General features: G+C 39.5%; 2 protein-coding genes across 2 annotated transcripts in view; one reads left to right on the top strand and one right to left on the bottom strand.

Moving 5' to 3' along the window:
- The window catches only part of aven (apoptosis, caspase activation inhibitor), a 58,910-nt gene extending 39,448 nt beyond the window's left edge, over window positions 1-19,462 (bottom strand). Inside the window, exons 1-2 of the mRNA XM_033648439.2 lie at window positions 19,177-19,462; window positions 15,222-15,393 (exon numbers count right to left, since the gene is read on the bottom strand). Of these exons, the coding sequence (XP_033504330.1) occupies window positions 15,222-15,393; window positions 19,177-19,377 (373 nt within the window). The 5' untranslated portion in view covers window positions 19,378-19,462. The remainder of the gene's footprint in view (window positions 1-15,221; window positions 15,394-19,176) is intronic.
- On the top strand, window positions 799-22,048 carry chrm5b (cholinergic receptor, muscarinic 5b). Its single transcript, XM_033648438.2, has 2 exons — window positions 799-1,010; window positions 20,299-22,048. The coding sequence occupies exon 2, from the start codon at window positions 20,369-20,371 to the stop codon at window positions 21,896-21,898; it is 1,530 nt and encodes a 509-aa protein (XP_033504329.1). The 5' UTR covers window positions 799-1,010; window positions 20,299-20,368; the 3' UTR covers window positions 21,899-22,048.
- The last annotated feature ends 3,233 nt before the right edge of the window (window positions 22,049-25,281 follow it).

Genomic DNA, 25,281 nt, shown 5'->3' with positions numbered 1-25,281 from the left:
GGCAAACAGTCAGCCCTGACACCCACATTGACTCCTCCTCCAGCTCCTCCCCTCCTCTGCTTCATCCTACTCCTCCACCTCCTCACCTCTTCCTCCCTCCTTTTACATGTTGCTCAGTGCTCGGATACAGGATGAAGCTTCCGGCCATGTGGGAATTTCTCCTAATAGTGGCTCACAGTTGAATCTGCGTGTTGGTTGAGGACATTAGTTCAAACGTGCATCCGGGCAGCTTCATCAGACGTGGCGAGCAGAAGCCTGGTAGGAGACAAAAAGTCATCCAATCTGGGCAGCCTTGAGGATTGGAGAAGCTTTACTCCGCTTTCCTTGCCAGCGGAGTTGCTCAAAATTTTGCAGAAGGAGTGAGAAACTGCAACTTTTTCTGCTTTTTTTATCGATTTCCCAGAAGATGCTGAGTTTATCTTTGGTGAAGAAGAAAAGGCTTTGATGAGATCTTCACGTGATTATCCCTGCTGAGGACCAGGAGCCGTTTCCAGTAATTCATCCTTCTGTGAAAAAGCTCTGAATAGCACCAACGAGGCACCTAAGCTGCTCTGTCAAATGGACACTGATGTTGAACAGCTGTTGCTTTTCACCATCTCATCTCGGAGAGAAAAACGGACCGTTCAGGAGCTATACAGCACACGACAACGATGCTGAAAAACTTGTTCGCATCAAAGCACCTCGTACTTAGCAACTGATGAGGATGAGAGACGGTGTGATGACCTACCTGTATTTGGCAAGTGTGTTTTTCACCTCGTTGGAGAGAGGAGCACAGAGGAAAAAAAGTCAGCGAGAGGGAGCAGGGGAGGGGAAGAGCAAGCCAGCGAGGGAAGGTGTGAAGCCAACGCTTTGAAACAGAAAGAAGACGAACAGAGCTGAGAAAGACAGGGAGAAAAAACTGTGACAACTCTGCCAGACTGAAGGAGTAAAAGGAAAAACAGAGCGTATCAAAGAGCTGGCCGTGCGCCCATTTAACTCTGGAGGATCGTGTTTTGTCAAAGCCATACAGGGTGAGTATGTATTCTGTTTGATGTGGCTATTATGGCAGGAAATTAAACAGTGCATAGGAGCAGCTTACTCTTCAGTACAATCACATTATATATTCTAACATTGTTAAATTTTTATCACTTGAATCATAAATGTGGCCGAGTTACTATATCAATGAATCACGGAACAAGTGCTGGGGTTCATCACTTGTCAATGGTGCTTTTATAGTTCAGACTCGGAGCTCTGCAGTACATTTTGTACAACATTGACTTTTTTTGACACCTACAAAAAGGTTATTAAACTGATCCTGAATCTTAAATATGCTTTACTAAGTGCGTGTAGGGGTGTTGTGTGTTTATTTTCTACTCAGGAAAACATAGGAGGTACAAGGAGTAAGATGATTTCATTTAAGCCATCATAAATAACCATGGGGATGACAAGTCACATGACTGGCATCCCAACACTTGTACCACTGTAGTCTTAGAGGTATAAACACTATGAGCTTTATCTAAGCAGGTTTTAAAACTGAGCTACTGCTCAAATGACTAGCCACTAGTTGATTGCCAGAAAATGAACAGGCAGCTATTTCGACAATTAATTATTTAAGTCATTTTTAAAGAGCAACAGCCAAAAATTCCCTTGTTCGAGATTAAGAATTGCACCTTTTCTGCAGCTGACGACTGTTTTTATCATCAATTCATTTGCAGATTATTTTCTCAATGAACTGATTGACCTGTAAAACATTGGAAAACAGTTAAAATGTGCATCACTGTCCTAGATGGTGGTAACTAAGGCTGCAGCTAAGGATTATTTTCTACTCTCTTTTAATCTGTCAATTGTTTTCTTGATTAATAAATCAGTTGTTTGGTCTATAAAATGGCAGAAAATGGTCAAAAAAAAGATGTTGATGATGTTGAACCCAAAGAGATTCAGTTTACTGTCATAAAAGAGTAAAGAAACCAGAAAGTATTCATATTGTAGACACTGAAATTAGAACATTTTGACTTGTTTTTCTCAAAAAAATTACTCAAACAGATCAATTATTCCCAAATTAGTTGGCAATTAATTTAACAGTTGGCAATGATTAATTAACAATAAATTGTTGCAGCTCTAGTGGTGACATCATCAAATGTCATGTCTTGTTTGACAAGTCAAAAAACTAAATATATACAGATACAGATTTATAAAAAATTACTAAAATCCAACACCATGAAAAGTCACGGTTCCAGCTTTTCAAAAATTCTCATATTTGAAAAGCGGGAACTGTCAAAGCGAATGTTTGTCTTAAAAATGACTTAGCCTAAATGATTAATTAATTATCAGGTACAAAGTCATGTTTTTATTCAATTGAATAATCAAGTAATCATTGCAGCTCCATAGCAAACTTGATAGAATTGGATTTGGATGGCAAATTTGAAGTTGAAAACATCAACTTCAGCTCTAGGACACTATGACGGCCATCTTTGACTATTTTCTGACATTATATAGACCAAACAAGTAACTGTTTAACTGACAAAATAAATGGCAAAATTGTCAGTAATGGAATAATGGAATTTAAGTAACTGTTTAGAGTCATTTTGCTGCCTTTCTATATTTTTTTACGATTGTAGATTTAATGTTTTGTGGTTTTGGATTGTTGGTCAGTTTGTTGGCCGACGACTCAGGGAAATTTTGATGGACTTTTTCACTATTTCCTGGCATTAACTGAGAAGTTAACCTGCAGTTTAATGGATGATGAAAATAACTGCAGCCCTGAGACAAACCCCTCACATGACCCTCATATATCAACGTATTAACAGTCAAACAATGGAGCAGGTATTTAAGGATGAAAGTGGGTAGACTGTTGCTGCTGTGTGAGGATCTCAGTGAAGTGTCTATGACCCACCTGCTGCTTTATTTGGCCTCACACCGTCCTCCACTGGCCTCATCATAATTACCATTAGCGGGGAAACGAACCACCTGTAATGCTTTGTTTCCTATTTGTTTTTGCCGAGCAGACAGGACGTGAACAGCCTCATTCCTCTGCTTTGACGCCAGTCTCCTCCAGTCTCGGAGGCTAATCAAGTATCCATAATGACACTGGAACATATGAATTAATGGCATGATTGGGACTATTCATCTCAGTTAGGAAAACGTCCTTGTGTTTGTCAATCTAGTTAGCTGAATCACTGAAGCTCTAATGCGATTTCCTTTAGTCTCATTATGATTGAGCCTTGATAGGTGCCCATTAGCGACCTGGTAAACCACGGCTGCGGGGGAGCAGGATTGATCCCTGTGTTAATGTGTACAGATAGATGACCGTGTAAGGATGTAAATAACTGCCCAGCAATCCCCCCAAGTCATATAGGCACATGGATGCACACACACACACATACACACACATACATACACAGGGAACAAGGCAATTGCACCATGTGTGCATTACCCCTAGCAACAGCACAATCAACCCCCAACAATGCGAGGAGACGAGACCTGACAAATAAAATCACCTTCGGGTTACAAAGCAGTCGACAGTGATTCATTCCTTAAGGCACCTTGCTTTTAAATCAATCAATACACCCGTTTTTTGACAAAATTCCTCTCCGATGAAAAGCCTTCTGCACAAAAGCAGCTTCTAAAACGCACCTGATCCTGAAATATTTCAAGTTTCAAAAGCACCAATGCTTCATCCTTGAAAAGTAACCTCAATCCGGATGTCATATAGCAGGTCCGCTGCCTCCTGACACTGTTAATCTCGTCATTGGGTGTAATAATAGAAGGTGTATCAGAATCAATCAAAACACATGAATGCTAAAAGCACTCGGGATGTTTGGACAAGCAGCGCGGCCACATAATAGCCATCCACGAGGCCACGAAACAACAGAAATCATCATGACCTTCGATTCAAATCAAACAGTCTCTTTACATAATTTCCCTGTCAGGCTCCATTTTTCCTCATCACACTGAGTACAGTACAGCTTTCAATAGAGCCTCTGCAAACACACAGTCAGCCACTGTACGTCCTGATGAATCAATTATACATTTCTAAATGGATCGTCAAGGCAAAGTCACCAAAAAGGTGCAGGTCCTTGTGGACCTTGTGCTCACATTTTCCAGCTCCGTGCACTTAATTTGTGTCGTGTGAATTAATTAATATACGCAGAGTAAGGATAAAAACTTTAATGCTCCTTGTGGGAGTCGCTGCAGCAGCAAATGCATTCGGATACAGAGGAAAAAGTCAAATTGGATTATAAGCAAACAGGTTATATAAATGGAGATTATATAAACAACAGCGACAGGTTCTGCACTAGAACATCTGAGGCAAAATGTAAGATTGGAAGGAGTGGGATGTATGGACTGCAGCATTATTACACTGATGGAAGAAGTACTCAGATCTTTCACTGACATCAAACTAGCAGTACTACAGTGCAGAAACATCCTGTTACAAATAAAAGTCATGTACTTTTATTATTCAAAATTTGCATCCAGCATCAGAATATACTTAAAGAACCAAAAGTAAAGACACTTATTAAGCAGAATGGCCCATTTCATAATTATATTATCATATTATTGGATTATAATAACTGATGCCTTAATGTGTATATAATTCTAATGTTGCAGCTGAGTAAAGGTGAAGCTAATTTAATAGCTAATTAAACTGCTGGATGCTTGTGAATTTTTCCCAGTGATCAATTAACTCTCATCTTATTTGACCTATAATAACACATCAGAGTTTATTGGTTGATTATATTTTGTAATTGACCTTCTTGAGGCAGAGTTGATCAAAAGGTTTCAACTGTTAAATCTTAAACACATACCATGTATCTACCAATTTCTGATTACTATCGTTTCAAACACTGACAGAAGAATCTTATCTCAACTTCAATTACAAATTCTCAAAAGATTGTCTTTTTATAAACCTAGGCTGTCTCCGCAGTAGAAAGACTTAAATACTTTTGAAATGGGTGCTACATGACCAGAGAAAACCTACAACTACCAGAATGCACTGTGATGCACCAGACCAATAAACGCTCCTCCTGGTAGATGATGTTATGCGAGCTTGGCTGTTTTTGACACAGGAAAGAATATGGCCGCTGGCTGGTAACAAGTGTCTTTAATTACCATGAGACAGAAATCTTAAACGTTTTAGGCGAGAAATGAGCAACACAGTAATAGAATCTTAATACATATTTGATCAGCACTGCCTTCTTTCACTGTTTGATCACAGTATTTTTTCAGCCCCCATTTTCACAATACAGGAAACAGTATGGCGCCCACTTTCTGTTCACAAATTCTCGTATTACAGCCAAACAGTGCACTAATATTTGTTTCTGAGGACATTTTATATTTGAAATAGGAAAAACAGTAACAGAATCTTGGTTTATATTTCAGCACTGCTTAGTTTTACTGTTGGATCAGAGTTTGGTCTGAGTTTGAGAGAGAGGGGGGCGGGCCTCTCTCTTGATCCGCTTGTATACTCTCTGTGTAGACCCTTATACTGTTAGTCACCAATAAGATGTTTTTTTGGCGGGCGGGGCTTAACTGGAGGAAAAACAATTCTCCACAGACATTAGCTAGCACTCGCTAGCAATTTCTGTTGGCTCGTTTTCAATATAGAGGGAGATGGTGCGAGTGGTACATTCAGAAATACTTATTCCAAGTGTTGGAGTGCACTCTGGCACAAACTGGACCTTTCAGAAAGTCAGAGCACTGTCAAAATGTATCATTCAGTTATCCAGACCACCGCACTCTCAGAGCAGCAGAGCGCCTAGCGGAGTTAATGTGTGATTAACTTAACTGTTAATTCATATAGAAATATAATGCTCCATTTCTTTGACAAACAGGACTCTCATTTTAGTGTAGAGCATCAGACTGAATTTACAATCGCACCACATCAGGTCACTCACTCTCCGGACTGCGAGTGTGCTTGAAAGAGTAAACACTGACCAACAGGACCAGACTGGCCGACCCGTACGCTCTCACTCAGTGGATGGATGATTTCACAGGAAGCTTTGTGGTTGATTACTATGCCAATCTTACGAAGGAGGATGACACTTGAACGGTTTCCAAAGCTAACATTAGCTAATGAGCTAAAGAGTTAGCGTTACAGAGAAATCTAATATTCCTCTTAATACCTCCCCAGTTTCTGATGAGGTGGACATGATAACCCTTAATACACATAACGTTATTCATCCTTACAACAGGAAATACTTTTTCCCTAACCTGATATGAAGTGTGCGCTGCACATGAGCATTGTTGATGATCGCCTCTGTCTTTTCGTCTTATCACATTTAACCATAGTTGTCTTTGTTTTTGTTGACAAGCGGTAGCGGTATGTGATCAAATGTAAGTTTTGAGCCATGACTCCTTCTATTCTGGCTCCCAATAACACAACAAGACCACATTTTAAGACTCCTATATAGCCTACAGCCCTGTGGTGGAGAGTTGTGTTTTGCCTCCAGCTAATCATCTGCCATATTTGAGCTGGGAGATGAGCAGGGAAGTGTAGCACAGTTCATTAATATATACTACCCACATTGTTATGACAGAGAGCTGGTTGAAAATCAGCAAAGTATCCCTTCAAGTAGTTGTTCTGGTGCTTTCAATCACATGATGTGATCTTCATCAGTGGATGAAATTTGCCTTGTGAATGTCTAAATTTCCATTTTATCTGAGCACTTTGAGGACTTCTTGCAAAAGCTTTACATGCTGGTTAGCCTCAGTGGCCTGGCTTACTGGTGAGCCGTTTGATTCTTTTTATCTGATATGCCTGACACTGGAGTTGTGAAGCAACAGCAGCTCTTGAAGGTGTTTTCTGTCACAGCATACTGACAATCAGACCCTATTTTATTTTCCACTTTGTTTTCACATTCTAATAGCTGAAAAAAGATCAGAGTTGTGGGTCGCAAATTAAAGGTCTTGAATACAGCCTGTGTTAAAGGTGTTGACAGGTGTATTTCCACTCTCCCGGACAGGAAGAGGATAATAATGGTGATTTGTTTTATTATCTGTCCAGCCTCACGTACACTGTCTGCCAAAAACTCTGACAGTTTCAGCTCCATTTGTGCTGGCAGAACACAAAACTAGAGAAGAATCAGTCAGTAGGGATAAGGAGAGAGCAACTGTCTGTGGCCACCACATGTAAAACCTTTTCCTTTTTGGGAGTTGTCTTGCTTTTCCCTCTCCAATGTCATTTTGTCATTTTCATTTGCACCAAAGCAGGTGAAACTGATTCACAATCACTTGTGCTTCCTAAATGGACACATTGATATCCCTGAAGTTTAACTGACTAGGTGTTTTCGAGCAGTGTATATTCAGCATCATGCTTGTGTTTGCCCATGCCCTCGAGCTAGTTTGCTGTCTCTCTCAAGTAGCTGTCCGTTAGTCACTCACTCTACAGCAGGAAACAGCACTTCAAAATAAAAGCTCTCTGCTGGAAATTCACTGTACTTAATAAAGTGTGAAAAAATAAAGTGTGTTTTTTACAAACTTGAAACCACGGATTTAGGCAGACATGGAGGACAGTGAAGTTGTAACACTTGAAATATTATTGTCCTTGGGAACATTAAAGCTTCCATTTTAGAAAATTTTGCTTTCAACCGTGGTGTTGTCTCATGTAAGGCAGTTGTTTGTTTTTTTTTAGCTCAAAATAAAAGAAGAAAATAGTAAGACATAATGAGGTACAGTATGGTTATTTAAACCATTTTGTAATTGACTTTACAGAATAACTACTATATTGTGATTTATACTGCTACTGATATAAAGTTACTGATACTATGAGAGAAGATTTTGGCCATATCCTCCACCTCTTATCAACAGATTTGCCATTTTTCTCAATTTAATGTTAATTAAATAAAACATCACAAAGTAGTTAAAGTTGATAAGCTCGAATTCCTTAATTTATCTGACAGTCCAAAACCCAGCGATATTCAGTTTACTATAATGGACAGAAGCAGCACATTTATACATCTGAGAAGGTGGAGCAATTGTTTATTTATTTATTTATTTATTGATAATTTTGGCTTGAAAAAAATTATCAACACATGCACTCACCGGCCACTTTATTAGGTACACCTGTTCAACTGCTCGTTAACACACATAACTAATCAGTCAATCATGTGGCAGCAACTTGACACATTTAGGCATGTAGACATGGTCAAGATGACCTGCTGAAGTTCAAACGGAGCATTAGAATGAGAAAGAAAAGCAATTTAAGTGACTCTGAACGTGGCATGGTTGTTGGTGCCAGACGGGCTGGTCTGAGTATTTCAGAAACTGCTGATCCACTGGGATTTTCACACACAACCATCTCTAGGGTTTACAGAGGATGGTCCGAGAAAAAGAAAATATCCAGTGAGCAGCAGTTCTCTGGGTGAAAATGCCTTGTTGATGCCAGAGGTCAGAGGAGAATGGCCAGACTGGTTCAAGATGATAGAAAGGCAACAGTAACTCAAATAACCACTCGTTACATCCAAGGCCTGCAGAAGACTATCTCTGAACCAACAACACGTGGAACCTTGAAGCAGATGGGCTACAGCAGCAGAAGACCACACCAGGTACCACTCCTGTCAGCTAACAACAGGAAACTGAGGCTACACTTCACACAGGCTCACCAAAACTGGACAATAGAAGATTGGAAAAACATTGCCTGGTCTGATGAGTCTGGATTTCTGCTGCAACATTCAGATGGTAGGGTCAGAATTTGGCATCAACAACATGAAAGCATGGATCCATCCTGCCTTGTATCAACGGTTCAGGCTGGTGGTGGTGGTGTAATGGTGTGGGGGATTCTTGGCACACTTTGGGTCCCTTAGTACCAACTGAGCATGGTTTAAACACCACAGCCTACCTGAGTATTGTTGCTGACCGTGTCCATCCCTTTATGACCACAGTGTACCCATCTTCTGATGGCTACTTCCAGCAGGATAACGCACCATGTCACAAAGCTCAAATCATCTCAAACTGGTTTCCTGAACATGACAGAGTTCAATGTACTCCAATGGCCTCCACAGTCACCAGATCTCAATCCAATAGAGCACCTTTGGGATGTGGTGGAACGGGAGATTCACATCATGGATGTTGCAGCTGACAAATCTGCAGCAACTGTGTGATGCTATCATGTCAATATGGACCAAAATCTGTGAGGAATGTTTCCAGCACCTTGTTGAATCTATGACTCCAAGAATCAAGGCAGTCCTGAAGGCAAAGGGGTCCAACCCAGTACTAGCAATGTGTAGGCCTACCTAATAATATTCAGACTGTTAATTGATAGACCAATGAATCGTTCAACTAATCGTCTGAGCATCTTCTTTCAAACTGACTTGTTCTCACTTCAACAAAACTTCAATGCTCTCTGCCTTTTAATGTCAGGTAGAACAAAACAATCCCCACCCACACAGATATATATTTATACAGTTTTGTTTTAGGTTGTTTAGGTTATGTGCTCAGCTCTTCTGACAACAGTGGCTGGCAACATGATCAGACAGGCTCTTCTTCTGACAGGCAGCATCCCTGTACTTTATCACATACTGCTTATTGTATTTATTTGATTAAAATGTAGTAAAATTAACTCATAATCTCACTCACATCTAACTCCTACATCACTCCGACAGCCTCTCTGCTCTGAGATATTGAATCTTGATACATTACAAAGGTTGGGAAAACATTGCTTTAGGCCATTTCTATCCGAAAATACAAATATTCTGCACACACTTCTCACCTTTACATTCTGCCCAGTTGCGCCAATACAACAGTCAGAATACTTCAACACTTCAACGCCTTGGATATAAAAAGTGACAGTGAAATAAGCTCCACAGTAGTAAGTATTCTATAACAACTTAAGAGGAAAAGGGAGGTTTCTGTGGCAGATTCCTGATTTCATGGCTACCTTAATTGGCCAGAAAAACGACTCTTGAAAGCATCGCCTCCCACGTACAATTAAGTATTCTCTGGAGAGCGGCAGCCTCTTGCTGTACGGCATGACTAATCTGACAATGTGGGCAAAACACAGAGACGAGAGATACGAGTCAAACAACTCACAGGAACACCTTTGGCATTTACGCTACAAGAGAAGGGGAGAGAGACACGGCGCAGCAACACTCTCTAACTCTCTAATGGCGTGAGAAACAAAAAAAACACAACAATCCTATAAAAACAGTTAGCTGCTTAAACACTCATCTGGAGTTAAAAATGGCCTCAAAACTTCCTGGAAAAACACGAGCGAGCCCTGCACAGATTGTCAGTGCCCACTCCTGGATATCTGGCAAAAACACAAATACACTTGGCTGATTTAAGGATAGCTTATCAGACTTTGTGCTGATTAATATACAGCACTTAATCAGCAAATATTTAAAAGCTATTGAATGCAACAGATTAGATTATTTCAAATTCCATCAGCAAAGCTTAGGCCTAATTAACAGCTTGACAAATGTGGGTTTTCATTAAAGGCTGATAATAAAAACAATACTAAATACATTAGTTGCTGATAAGAGATATTTTTGTTATATTATCAACACCTTGTGCGTGTTTTCCTCAGCAGGAAACTGTATTCAAAAGTGTTCTTCCCAGAATTGCATCAATTTTTCCATACCTCCAAGCCCCTGAAACACTTACAGGTGACCTATTGTGCTCATTTTCAGGTTCATACTTTAATTTTGGGTTTCTACTAGAACATGTTTAAATGCTTTAATGTAAGAATGTTTAAGAAAACTATAATATCTGTCCGCAACACTTCATTTTAGCACCTGTCTCTTTGAGCCTCCCTCCTACAAAAGCCCAGTCTGCTCTGATTGGTCAGCTTTTCCAGGTCTTCTGCATCTCAGCATCTCTGTACTGTCATTGCAGCCACAGAAATGAAAGAAACAAAAAATCGCAGCACATTTCACCATGAAAAGTCACCAATAAGAGCTTGTAAACACAACTAGAAATGTTCCAGCGGGAATACGATCCGAAATCAGAGAGAAATAAACAACTTTGACGACCAAGGTTACAGGTGTCCCTGGCGTTAGCATGTAGCTAGCTACATGTAGCAGTGTACTTGCAGCTGAGGAATGACTGTAACGAAGTACAGCATACTAGGGTTGGGCAATAAAACAATACCAATAGAGATATAATACATGTTCAAAAAATCCTAGACATAATAAAACCAGCCATACACAGAGGGGGGCAGTAAGGCATCTGAAATGCTAACTGCCACCCGCCATTAACCAGAAGAAGGAGAAGGAGAAGTAATAGCAGTAGCCGTAGATAAAGACAACAAGACCAGCCACTAATGCGTATGGTAACGTTCTAGCATTCAACATAGTTATGAAGTTATCATGAGTATGACTGCTTTGACCACGGAAATTTCTTTGTCTATTTCATTTATTTATTTATTTATTTATTGACATTATTTTGTTTATAATGACTTTAATCTACCATAGGTTTGTGAAATGTTCTGCTGTTTGGGAAATGTCAGTCAGTTCTGACAATAAAAAATAATTGAAACCACAATTAACCCACTGAATTGCAACAGCAATCAAGCTTTCCCTATCTGTTAGCATGTAGCTACATGTAGCAGTGTAGGCTACGTAATGTAAACACTTGCAGTAGCGGGCCTGGAGTAGATGACCATACAAAGAAATCCATCACGTGCTGACACCAGGGATTACTTTTACATACATTCAGCTTATTATTTGAAACTTTGGCCCAATTAATATGAATATCTGACACTGTATCTATATACATGACAGAAACTAAGGATAAGCACAAAGCATAAAGGTCTCACTGCATTAATTGTTGGTGTTATATCTGTGTATTTCAGTGTTAAAGGCTCCAGTGTGTTCACCAAATACTCGCTAACTCTGGCTGTTGTTAGATGTAACACACGGTAGGATGTTGGAGCTTTATCACTGAAAACAGCTGCTGAAAAGAACACTGATAAAAGTAGGGAGACTGAACCAAAACAGTAAAGCTGTGAGCCATAAAACCAAAACAAAGAGCTGAAAAACACTAAAATGCGCCGTAGATTTGGGAAGAGCAGCAAAGGTGGCTGATATTTCTCTGTTCAATAACCACTATTAGCAACCACTTTTTCTTACCATTAAAATATTGATTACTGCAGCTTTAAACCATTATGAAACCCACAATAGGCATTCAAAATTTACCAAAACATAAATGGGTGATAAAAAAAAACACAAAATGTACCAAGGAAGTCAAATCTCATTTACATGTTTTCCAGTTCATTTGTATGCCAGTGTTGTAAAAAGAGAAACTGAATCATTTCAGGAGGGCAACAAAGCAACTGGTTGAGGTTTGTTAATTAACATGAGGCCAACATGTTGGTGTAACCCTAATTTGACTAATGGTCTCTAAATACACATATCAAATCCTGCTGGTTTATAAAATTCAAATCAACCAACAGACACTAGGTAAAATGAAACCAAACATTTTACACTTTTAAACTACAGTTAATAACACAGTGAAGCACGATGCTACAAAGCCAACAGCCGTGGCAATATTGCTAAATTACCGCTCACTTGGGAGCTGTTAAAATGAGCTTCATGTGACGGGCTGTGAGAATCGCTCCTAAATATGAAGAAATTTGAGCTCTGCTCTAATAAGACGGCACTGAGCTTTCTGCTCGTGTTCCTTTGGGGGAAGACATATCAACAGAAACAGGGATGAGCCTGTTGAGCGCCCAGGGGGCTGCAACACAGTCCACTGAAAAGAGCAAACAAGGAGGATTTTCTATGCAGCCATCTGACAGCAGTGCCCATACAGAGCAATTAAAGTCCATTAAAACGACAGACGTTTCCTTTTAACTAATTAGGATCCAGAGACAACTTCAGAAAAGCACAATTAGACTCAGTGGAGTGTTTGACACTGGGTGATTTTTCCATGTCGTTATCCAAGAACGGCTCATACACAACACAAACACATAATAGTTTCGTACTTTTCCTTTAATCCACGAATGGTTTGATCATTATTGTTAAAAAATTAGCCAACATTTGTTTGTGCAAATTGAAGCACGATGTTGGAGCAGCAAATATAAACACGGGAAATGGAACAATAATTAGTCACTTAAAGATAAACTGGTGTTTTCCTTACAACAATGTACAGACACACACAAAAGCAATTCCTCTTACCTACTAGAAGCGTGTGGCAGTGTATGTGCTTTCCTATTTTCTCCTTACTTTGCTGTATTCAAGACGTTCCTGGGCACAGCATGCAGGTGAGGTTAGGACTTTATAAAAAGGTATCAACCAGAGGACTGAAGAAGCAAGTTCAACATACCCATCTGGCTTCACTAACCCTAACACTGACCGGTATCACAAAGCTGGTTATCAACTAGTGCAGTCAACTCTGGGTTTTTCTATCCAGCCACGAGCGTGTTCATGTTAAAGAACCATCAGAACCATGAATGAAGTCGTTCTTATGAGACAATATGAAACAGTGATACTGATCACCTGTGGGAATTAGGGGTGTGTCATATCATCTCGTTCACTATAACACCGGTATAGTTTTTAATATGATATGAAAAATTCATATTGTGATATTCGCGATATTTCAACTATTGACGCCATACTGTTACCCACGGCAACAACAAGCATGACTGACAGCGAAATGATTAGCAACTCTGCAGTGGTTCCATAAAAAGGAGCAGCTTCAGTAGTGTGGAATAAACTGTGTCCTGAATGTTTTATGAACAGCCCCGGACTTCTCAGACTCTTTTAGTGAGTTACCACTCAGAGGGAACTCATTCAGCGGCTCCTCTGGCAGCAGCACAGCGTCTCTCCCTCTCCTCGGTGTTGTTTTGTCATAAAGCTTTGGTAATGTAAACCTACATGCCACTTGCGGCTCGACCAAAAACTACATATATGTGAATGTGTGATAGTTGTGGTATCATAACAGCCTGTCACAGGTTACAGTGTGATGATTAGTCAGTTATTACTCAGTCATTTAGGATTTTGCTAAAAGAAGGAAATCACCTGTTGATTTATATACTATATAGATCCCAGAGAGTACATTTTATTTTGTATTTGGGAGCTGTTTAAATGTGTAATTTGTGGTAGATTTTATTTTGTTGAACTATTAATATTGTATACAGAATCTGACCTCACTCTGTGTTCCTGTTGTTGTTTACCAACTAAAGAAATTAGAGGTAACGTTTGTTTAGTTTTTACTGAACACTTGAAGGCAAACTGTGAAACTACATCACTTATTTTGTTGCAATTCTATATTTATAAATTACTAATACATTTTTTTTCCCACTAATTTGTGATATCGTCAAGAATATAATTACCGCAAAAATACCCTGATGAATATCGTGATATCATTTTAGGGCAATATCGCCCACTTCTGGCAGGAAAGTTCTGTTTTAGAGACACTAAAAAGTCGATGAAATGTAGATGGTATCTTATTATCTTACAACAGAATAAGAAGATGTAAAAACACTAAAAATCATATCATAATATTAAAAGGAGACCAAGGCTTAAAATATGTGTAGGTATGATTATATATGACTTGAGTATAGAATAAGTATTTTAGTTACAGTGCCATTTAGTTGGATGATGATGAAACCACTCTGAATATGTCACATAAAAACACTTCAAAGTAACACCACAATGTTTGTGCTACTAAAGTAAAGAGTGAAAAAATAGTTAATGATGAATGAGGTCTATCTGACCGAAATGTTGCATTTATCATCAGGAGAGCTGAGTAACAATGAGAGGGCTATTTTTTTCATAAAGAAATAATCTTTCATTATTATTCCCAGTGTTCATCACACAGGCGTCTCATGTTATTCTGAGCTGCAGTGATGAATCAGAGTGGAGAATCAGCCACACTCTCAGTTACAGTTACCACTCTGATTTATCCTGGTAAAAAGTGAACCAGCTTCGTAGTACTGAAAACCCAGAGTTAACCTTGAAGTTACCTCGCTAACCCCAAATCCTGCTTCGTGTTAGGCCTCTGGTGCCAGAGCGTCATTTTGCTGAAACACACAGCAAATCTGGGGTTGGCTTTGGCTTATGCTGCAGATGCTGTTTACAAAGAGAAGCCGACAACAAGTGTACCTTTAAACCTTTGGAGCAAATTGGCTTTATGTATTTGTTGTGCTGTAAACAAATCTCAGCCCCCCAAAAACTGAGTATTATAAGGATATTTTAAGTGTTTGGGAAGCTGAGATGCCTGGCTTCTCGCTCCTGCTGATGGACTACAGTGGGCGTTGGCAAAACAAACACAACCTCCTCAAGTTCTTCGCGGTCGGATCTTACCTGCTGACTCCAGCAGGACGTGGTAGTCCGTTCCTCTCTGAGTGGGTGTGTCATCGTCAGGCTCCTGCCTCTCTGACGCCTCATATCGATCCCAGTTTGACTCCAGTTTCCTCCTGGAGAACACCTCCCTCCTGTCGTCTTCCTCTTGAACGTTGTCCTCTTCATCTTGATTCTGAGAGAGGAAGAGCATGGTGGGATACAAAAGGAGAAACGTGATTTAAGCAACAAATGGCAATCATAGTGCACACTCAGAGTCTCTCTTCAGAAAGCATTTATGGTGTTGCACTCAATTGTACATATGAAAAGTGACAGATGTTCAAACCCTGACTACATCTCACCAACTACTGGAGGAAGTGGGAGTGATCACTGAATTGGCGGTTTTGGAAAGTTAGAAAAATGACTGCATACAGCTCCAAATCCAAACGCCTTTTACCTTTAATCCACTTCACTCCATCAAGCTAATGTAACAAATAGTGTTGTCACCACACTAGAATTTCTAACTTTGATACAACACTTTGAAAAATGTCAATACTATTTTTGAGTAGTTTAAATTTCTATTAAAAGATAAATATAACGAGGCTATGACATGACAACGATGACTTGTCTTTTCTTGGTTAGTAGCAAAGAACAGCAGGATGACTGCAGTAAACGCTGACAATAGAGATGGAAAGCACTGCCGTTATCGGTGTATTGATACTGCTAACAATGAGTATGGGCTGCAATGATTAGTCAACTAATCGATGACGAATCGACTATTAAAATAATCTGTGACTATTTAAGTAGTTGACTAATCGGTTTGAGTCATTTTTCATAGAAAAGTACTATAAAAGTACCCAAAATACTCTTACTGCAGCTTCTGATGTTCAAATATTGGCAGCTTTACACACTCTCCCGTGACAGTGAACTAAAACCCTTTGGCGTGAGTACGAAACAAGACATTAGATGACATAGTTTTGGGGTTTGGGAGAGACAGACCGACATTTTTCAACATTTTAACACATTTTTTGATAAAATGATTAGTTGACTAATTGAAGAAATAATCGACAGATTAGTCGACAATGAAAATAATCGTAGGTTGCAGCCCTACAATGACTATTAAAACTGTTTCAAAACTTCAGAATCAATATGTATCAGTAAATCGATACTTTTGATGACACAACTAGGTAATTCAACTGAATACTTCAAAAACAGGAGCTGTATTTTGAAAATATCTTGATCCATGAATTGTTAATCTCCAATTTGAGACAATTCCTATCTAAAAAGGGCTCTTGTTAGGATAGGAGGAGGACAGACTTTTCAGAAGCATTTCAAATTTTTAGAAAGCCTTTGCCCACAATCAAACTAACAGAAGGACATTGCAGACCGTAAACAATTAGTTCACTGATAGAAAATCAATGTGTTTTATTTGTCAAGCAGAAATACTAAAAATGACCCGCTTCCAGCTGCTTACATGTGAGGATTTGCTGCTTTTCTCTGTTTTCTATCACTGTAAACTGAATATCTTTTGGTTCAGGGCTGTCGATCGTGGGAAAAACCTATTATTCAAAGGTATAAAATTTCACATTAGGGCTGCAGCCTACGATTATTTCCATTGTCGACTAATCTTTCGATTATTTCTTCGATTAGTTGACTAATCATTTTATCAAAAAATGTGTTAAAATGTTGAAAAATGTCAGTTTGTCTCTCCCAAACCCCAAAATTATGTCATCTAATGTCTTGTTTCATACTCACGCCAAAGGGTTTTAGTTCACCGTCATGGGAGAGTGTGTAAAGCTGCCAATATCTGAACGTCAGAAGCTGCAATAAGAGTATTTTGGGGTACTTTTATAGTACTTTTCTATGAAAAATGACTGATTAGTCGACTACTGAAATAGTCACCGATTATTTTAATAGTCGATTAGTCATCGATTAGTCGACTAATGGTTGAAGCCCTATTTCACATTCAAGCTTTAAATGTCAAAAAGGACTATACCTATAATATATTTGTTGAGCTGTGTACTTGGATTATCCCAAAAGTTTCCAACAATATTCAAACCCAGAAAAATCTGTAATTGTATTCGAAAGAGGGCACGTTTCATTTGAAAGGTGTGACATCCCCTTTATCCCCTCTAACTGCTCTCACTTCTGGTTTTAACAATATGAGATTTTCATTGTAGGATGACCGTCCTAGAAAATATCACAGTTTCACAGTATACAGTATTACACAATTATTATATCATTTCGTGCAGGTGAGAGTCTCTGTCTGGATGCATTTTTTTTTTAGATACTGTAGATAAGCAAATGTACACAGTAGGATAACTGTCAATTTTCATACCGTGGCACACAATAATACCGTTATACCGTTGCAACCCTACACAGGAAACATTGGGTGATATGTCAGAGTGAGGAAGAAAGTCAGATAACCACTCTATAGTTTACTGTTGTTTTCTTGGAGCACGATTGTTCATTGTTGTTTGCTGCGTATTCTGCAGGTACTTTAACACGTTCTTTATTCCTGTATATCATCAGAGATGGTTGGGAAATGTATGTGCACCTTCTGGCACACCATTACATAACTTCTGAAATATGCCACCTTTCCAGAGAACAAAATGAACTGCATTTTGATTTTAAATACTTTGGTGGTGTAGATCACTCCAACTTTATAAACTATGTGGAGCCAGCTAGTCTTAGGTACAATGACTAAAGATTTTTCCATGACAGGAACAACACTCCTCTGATGATGCTCGACAAAGCTAATTCAAAGAGCGCTTTGTAAAGCCGTCATTAACACATAGCTGTTACTCATGACTGGTAGCTAAGCTTAACAAAAGGGTCAAGGTAAATGGCACTGTATGACAAAGAATAGATGTCCACAACTGAACTAATTAAATACGTCTGCGTCATGGATTTCTTGCTGTTCTGTCACATAGCTGCACAAACCTTTGCTGAGGTTGTCATGGTAATGTGCAGATGTGTCAGAGGGACAAAGCCTGCTCAGTTTTTCTGGTTGAAGGGGGATTGTTGGCGACAGTTCTTTGACACCGATCAAGGGATTTTTATGTCTGCTCTACACTTGCTTCTTATACTGAAAATGCTATAAAAATAAAAGCTTAAGAAAATCAAACACACACAACAGCGCTATATTTTCTCACAACAGTATCATCAAAGCCCCCATGGTAGCTATGGATCCATGCAAGGATATTTTTTTATGATTGCAATCAAGGAGCTCCTATGTACCAAAAGAGATTTGTATGATTGCAATCACAGAGCCCCTATTGTTTCCCTGCTAATTCTGTAGTTACCATGGCAGGAGCATCATCTGACAGAACATCCTGCTGTAAATTAAGCATACTCTCTGGTGTCAAATCCAAGGCCCAGTGACAATGTTGAAGTGTTGTGAAAGAGCTTGATCACTACCAACATTCCTCTCAGTCTAACCATACATGCTGACAGGAAGTCATGGCGTGTGCATTACGCATGTACAGTAGATAAGTGTGGATTTGATTATGTTGACACAGACCCACTTATCTACTGCACAGTGCTCCACCTATCTGTTCTGAGGCTATAAATATTATGACTCACAAATCTAAAGCTGCTACAAAGCCTGTGCTTTAATTGCATGGAAAAATTGTCACATATTGGCAAACGTGTTGACGTCATATTATTTTGTCTGACTATCGGTCAGATTACCCACAAAGCACAACCTTTTTTTATAGAAAGTATCGGTATTTAAAAGTTTACACGGTGCTCAGTTAAGAGAGTATTTTGGGACAAATGAGCGAACAATTATACTAAAATTCTTGCTACTTATGCCGAAATGAAGAGGAGGTCTTGTTAACTTTTATTCCATTGTTAAAGTACTGTGGGTGTTGTCTTTGTGGCGCAATCCCAAAATAACTGTTTTGGTCAACGAGGTTTGGTCCAGCGGGGTGACGGGGAGCAGCGCCTGTGGAACGCAGCTTCCATGCTGTCTCACCCGGTGATGGAACTCTGCTGCATGGCCGCCTCCCCCGCGTCCACGACCGCGGTAGTGGTCTCTTTTCCCCCGGCCTCGGTAGTGGCCTCCTCGGCCTCTGCCCCGGTGTTCACCGCCACCGCTGTCGCCGTCGTTTCCACCCCGGCCGCCTCTTTTCCAACTGCCGCCTCTGCCTCTGCCTCTGCTCGGTCTACCTTCCATTGCTTACAACTGTGGCCGGACGGTTTAGCATGTAACACCCTAAGAGTTGAACGGAACGAGTGTTACATGGAATGGTGTCCCGCGACAAAATGGCGTCTGATGGTTCCCGGTCTCATTTGGACCAAAATAATCGATGTCATCTGTTGACTGAAGTATGGGCAATAATCATTTTGTATTTAAAAATTGAATGTCAATATTTTTATTGTTTGAATGTTAATATTTTTAAAATTATTTCCAATATTAGGCTGTCTTAAAAAGACCTACATTTTATTTTGTTATTTAAAATTATTTTATTGGGAAAAAAACAATGTAATATAACAAAAATAATTCTTTTTGAATACAAAAATTAAAATTAAAATTGAATAAATAGATAAATAAATATATTTCAAAATAAATCTGAAAAAAACAGCTGCACGATTTATGTAAAAATATATACATAAAAAAGCTTTCAGTGGATCTTATTCATTAAGTTATATTAGATTTGTGCAATTGAAATTTCAATACAGCTGTAAGGAATTTTGTTCCTTTTAATAAAAAAAAATCTGCAAATGATATGCAAACATCATCAATAATCTTTTTTTTTTATTCCATAGTAACATACAGCACTACATCACAAGTTGTAAATAAAATCAATGTTATTAAATAAAGTGGGTTAGTTTGTCTTTTTTTTTTAATGAATATCATATAAAACCACTGTATTATTACAAACATGTCCACTGAGGACATAAACATATTTTAATAAACTGAATACTTCAAGTACTACAGAACTAATAGTAGTTTACATGAGCATGTTTTGTGACCCATTGAAAACAATATATCTACAGGGGTTTATCCTGCTGTAAAAAAAAAAAAAAAAAAAATAATAATAATAATACATTTATGTGCAACTGTATCTCATTTATGTTTTGCTTTTTATTTCAGGAAGCCTCTTAATGGATCCACAAAAGTGTGCCTCCCTCTGACCTGTCAACTGCAACACAGACATAACAACATGGATGTAGATCCTCCAAACAGCACTTTTACCAACGCATCACAGGTGGCTCCCTTCAACGTCTGGGAGGTCATAACCATCGCTACAGTGTCGGCCATTGTCAGCTTGATAACTATCGTGGGTAACGTGCTGGTGTTGCTGTCTTTCAAAGTCAACAGCCAGCTGAAGACTGTTAACAATTACTACCTGCTGAGTTTGGCGTTCGCTGACCTCATCATCGGAGTGTTGTCCATGAACTTATACACCACGTACATCCTGATGGGTTACTGGTCCTTGGGGAACCTTGCATGTGATCTCTGGCTGGCAGTGGATTATGTAGCCAGCAATGCCTCAGTTATGAACTTACTCGTCATCAGCTTCGACAGGTACTTCTCCATCACGAGGCCGCTGACGTACAGGGCTAAAAGGACTCCAAAGAGAGCTGCCATCATGATCGGCCTCGCTTGGCTGGTGTCTTTTGTCCTCTGGGCGCCACCCATTCTGTGCTGGCAGTACTTTGTAGGGGAGAGAAACGTGCCTCCTGACCAGTGCCAGATTCAGTTTTTAACAGAGCCTGTGATCACATTTGGCACAGCCATCGCTGCTTTCTACATCCCTGTCTCCGTTATGACCATCCTTTACTGTAGAATCTACAAGGAGACGCAGAAACGGACCAAAGATCTGGCAGAGCTGCAAGGGCTCGCGACAGAGAATGTTCTCGAGGGGACTAAACCACAGAAAACTATCATTCATTCTTGCTTTCATTTCACCAGAGAGAGGAGGGACCGCAGTCAGGCCTCCTGGTCCTCATCTAATCAAAGTAATGCCACTAAAACTACCACTAGATCAGACGAGGCATGGGCGAAGGCAGATCAGATCACTTCCTTTAACAGCTACTCCTCGTCTGAAGAGGAGGAGCAGCATGTTTCAATAGAAACTCCACAGGGATCTTTCAAAGAGCAAGGCAGTGGAGAAAATAACAAGAACGGGCAGGTGAATGATTACACAGAAGATCTGTATTTTTCCACTCCTAAGAAGAAGAGCAGTAAAAAACGCATCTCTTATAAATTCAAACCTGGCTCAAAGGGTAAAAACGGCAAACCTACGACTGCCACGCCCTGCCTGCCTGAAGCAGAGCCGCCCCCCAAAAACACCTCCCCTTCCTCCTCCACCACCTCCAAACCCATTGACCCCGTCCTGAAGAACCAGATCACCAAGAGGAAGAGGATGGTGCTGGTGAAGGAGAAGAAGGCAGCCCAGACTCTCAGCGCCATCCTCCTGGCCTTCATCCTCACATGGACGCCATACAACATCATGGTGCTCATCTCCACCTTCTGTGCCGAGTGCATCCCCACGTCCCTGTGGCACCTGGGCTATTGGCTGTGCTACGTCAACAGCACCATCAACCCCATGTGCTACGCCCTCTGCAACAAGACCTTTCAGAAGACCTTCCGCATGCTGCTGCTCTGCCAGTGGAGGAGGAGGAGGAGAGGCGAAGACAAGCTGTACTGGTGTGGCCAAAACCCAAACGTCAACAATAAAATGACTTGATGTGGCGGACCGCAGTGTTAGAGCAGACTTATTGCTTTTGCCCACGTTTGGATTTTCTTGATATATACTGTAGTCAGTGTCATCTTCAGCATGAAGTGCTGCATGTGATTTTTGTGTTAAAGTGTTGGTAAAAAAATGAGCTGAGCCTGATGCAGCACTTGAACTGCTGTCACAGATTATTACAGAAAAGAAATGTCATGAAGGCAGTGACACACTTACCAAGGTTACAGGTTAAAGAACAGGTTCAGATTATTCAACAAGTCTATCTTAAAGGAGAACTTCACTGATTTTACGCATTAAAGAAGTGATAATAATAATGAATATTAGAGCATTAATATAGCAGTAAACAACTATTTGTTGTGTAAGGATATAGTGGAATAATGGTGTCCTGAGCAGAGAATAAAGTCACGCCACCTCTTGTGTGTTGTAATACGAGCTTCTCTGCCCACCCAGCTGCATGAGTCCCTCCCTTTATGTCCAGGCTCCCAGGAACGCTGCTCCACCAGCAGCCAATTTTCCCCAGTGGCCACTCACAGTATTGCAGCAAAAAAATCCCCAGTGGCTCAAAGAGCATTCTCCCCATAGGCCACCATTATAAAACAGATGTTTGTAAAGGTGTTGACAGGACACCTTGAACTGCAATCAAGGTCAATACTGACTCTTTTATTATCAATTTTTTATCCATGGAGGTTTTATGTTTGTAAAATTTTCCAGCAGCTAAGAAAAGCGATTTACAAACCCCTGACAATATCACAATGTAAAATCTATGAGGTGAGCAGGAACTTGCAGGCGGGACTAGCGGGAGAAACACGGAGGATATTCAGTGGGCCCAATACCGCAGACGTAAACTTGGAAAGTAGAAACTTTTTTTTGGGGCATGCGTCAGGCGAGCACTTCAATTGGAATGAACAGGCGGCACCTTGGCATTTGGTATCAAGGTGTTATTATAAATCTATGTACATGTCCCACTGGCTAGCTAATTGCAGTCACTCTGCGCTACGCTCATAATGCGGTTACTATTGACAAGGCTATCTTGACCCACGGTGGCTGGACAGGGTTGTAGCAGAAGCTTAGCAACTGCCCTCTGGTTCCACCACAGGTCAACACCATTAGCTTTGTCAACACTGTTGCTATTGTAGCACTGTTTGCACTGTTAACTGCTAGCCATCTGCTCAGCCATTGCCATGTTGAGAGCCATGTGTAGGCAATCACGACCATACTCCATACCCAATTATAAATATGCCCTGAATGTTGTATGGAGTTTCTTTAAAGTCTGTTTACAGTTGTTGGGGAGTACGACTGAATGTGAAAAAAAAATGTATAAAGCTTTGTAGCTCCAGCGGGAGCTGCACAGTCTGATATACTGACTCAAGTGATATCACTTGAGTCAGCATCAGTTGGGGCTGAAGACATGTTTGAAAATTAAAAAACCCTGAAGGTTAGAGGTTAGAAACAAGTCAGTCCTCTATAGCTCCTCATCTCTGTTTGATGCTAAATTAGCCACTACTAGCATAACACACCCAAATCTACAACCTAACTGTCGCAGTTGAGTTGTATTGTGGGTAATGTCTGCGCCAGGTTTTTACAAAGAAGAAGTGTGTTACAGAGACAACACTGGTTCTACTGCGTCAGTTTTGAACCTGTCCATTATGAGTCTAAAATTATCTAAGCAGTGCAACACTACATCAGTGGAATATTCCTTTATTACACATGCTAACATGTATTATATTGAAAGAATTAATGATTCCTCCTCTCCATACTGGTGCATATCATCAGGGCATAACATATCTAAACATTCACCATGCACAGTGTAGCCTATTGAATAACACCAGTATGTTGGGTGGAGGCTAACTTCCTTCATCTTATCATGAACTCTATTTTTGCAGCAGTTCTCTCTTGTAACTGATTATGTCTTTCATGTGTTCATAGTTAACCCTTCGAAATTTGAGCAAATTGGCTTCAAAAACATGGGAAGAAGGCAATGAGCAATGAAAGAAGAAATTACCCCCCCCCATAGCAAGAAATTAGTAAAAAGAGATAATTAAAAACAAGAAAATTAGTTTTAAAAAAAAGGGAAAAAAGAAAATTAAAAACAAAAAAGGAAGTTACCTGAAAAACCTAAAAATCTGTAATATAATTCTTAATATAATATAATGAAATAATGCTAATTATAAATATAATTATTCCCTATTTTCTTTTCATTTTTCCCTAGCTTTTTAAAAGTAATTTTCTATATCTTTTTTTTTTTTTTGGTGCAATTTGTGGAACATTTTTTACCAAGTTGCTCATTGCCATTTTCCCGTGTTTCTGAAAGAATTCCCACCAATTTACTCAGGGTTCAAAGGTTGGAAAAAGGCATCTCAAAGCAACACTAGAAAAGTGATGTCGCTCCAAGTTCCAAAGGCATAATTTGGTCCAGTATGGTTTTGTTGAATGGTAAAAGCTGCTAGCTTAATTGCTAATAAGTCCAACTGCAGTGCCTATAAAAAGTGTTCACCCACTGTTTTACTGTTTTACAACACTCTCAATAAAAGTACATTTCTTTGAGGCTTTTTTTTTAAAACACCCCACATCAATATTAATGTATACCTTTCATGTTTGAGTGAGAACAGATCTCTTCAAAGTGACTTCAATTAATTACAGATACAAAATAAAATCCAGTGTTTGACACTTCTTTTTGGCACAGTATTCTTTGAGAATATTTCTGTAAGGCACAGTGTTTGCTTTTGCTTTACATCCACAAGTTGTTTTTGGATTAAGCGTGTGACTGGGAAGGTAAAAAAATTACATCAAAATTCTGAGTTGAATTATCAGGAAGGTGGCAGAGGGATTAGGCTAAGCTGGGCAGACGCATATTAGATTTAGTGTTAACACTTTACTTGAAGGTATCTACATAAGAGTGACATGACACTGTCATAACTATAACATGACACAGTCATGAACCTGTCATAAACATTATGTACAGGTCAAATGTTTATGACTGCTGTCATTAAGTGTCATTCAGTTTTTGTAATGACAAGTTGACATTGTTTGGGTTGTCTTGATTATGACAACCTGACATAAATCAAAGTGACATTACCAGAAGTTGTCTTTGTCATGACAAGTTGACATTAAATTTGTTTGGGATGTTTTTATAATGACAACTTGACATTAACCAGGATGACATTACCAGAAGATGTATCTGTCAAAACAATAATCATCATTATGTCAACTTGTCATAAACACAAAAAGAGGTGCATTTCTTGTTAATGTCAAGTTGTTATGACAGATACATCTTCTGGTAATGTCATCCTGGTTAATGTCAAGTTGTCATAATAAGGACATCCCAAACAAATTTAATGTCAACTTGTCATGACAAAGACATCTTCTGGTAATGTCACTTT

The sequence above is a fragment of the Epinephelus lanceolatus genome, chromosome 13 (assembly GCF_041903045.1).
Source record: "Epinephelus lanceolatus isolate andai-2023 chromosome 13, ASM4190304v1, whole genome shotgun sequence".
Taxonomy (NCBI): Eukaryota; Metazoa; Chordata; class Actinopteri; order Perciformes; family Serranidae; genus Epinephelus; species Epinephelus lanceolatus.
The sequence above is the reverse complement of the archived record's forward strand: the minus strand, read 5'-3'. Positions and strand labels throughout refer to the sequence as shown.

Bases quoted from the DNA above. Each gene is read 5' to 3' on its own strand.
- chrm5b (XM_033648438.2), top strand. From the start codon at position 20,369: ATGGATGTAGATCCTCCAAACAGCACTTTTACCAACGCATCACAGGTG.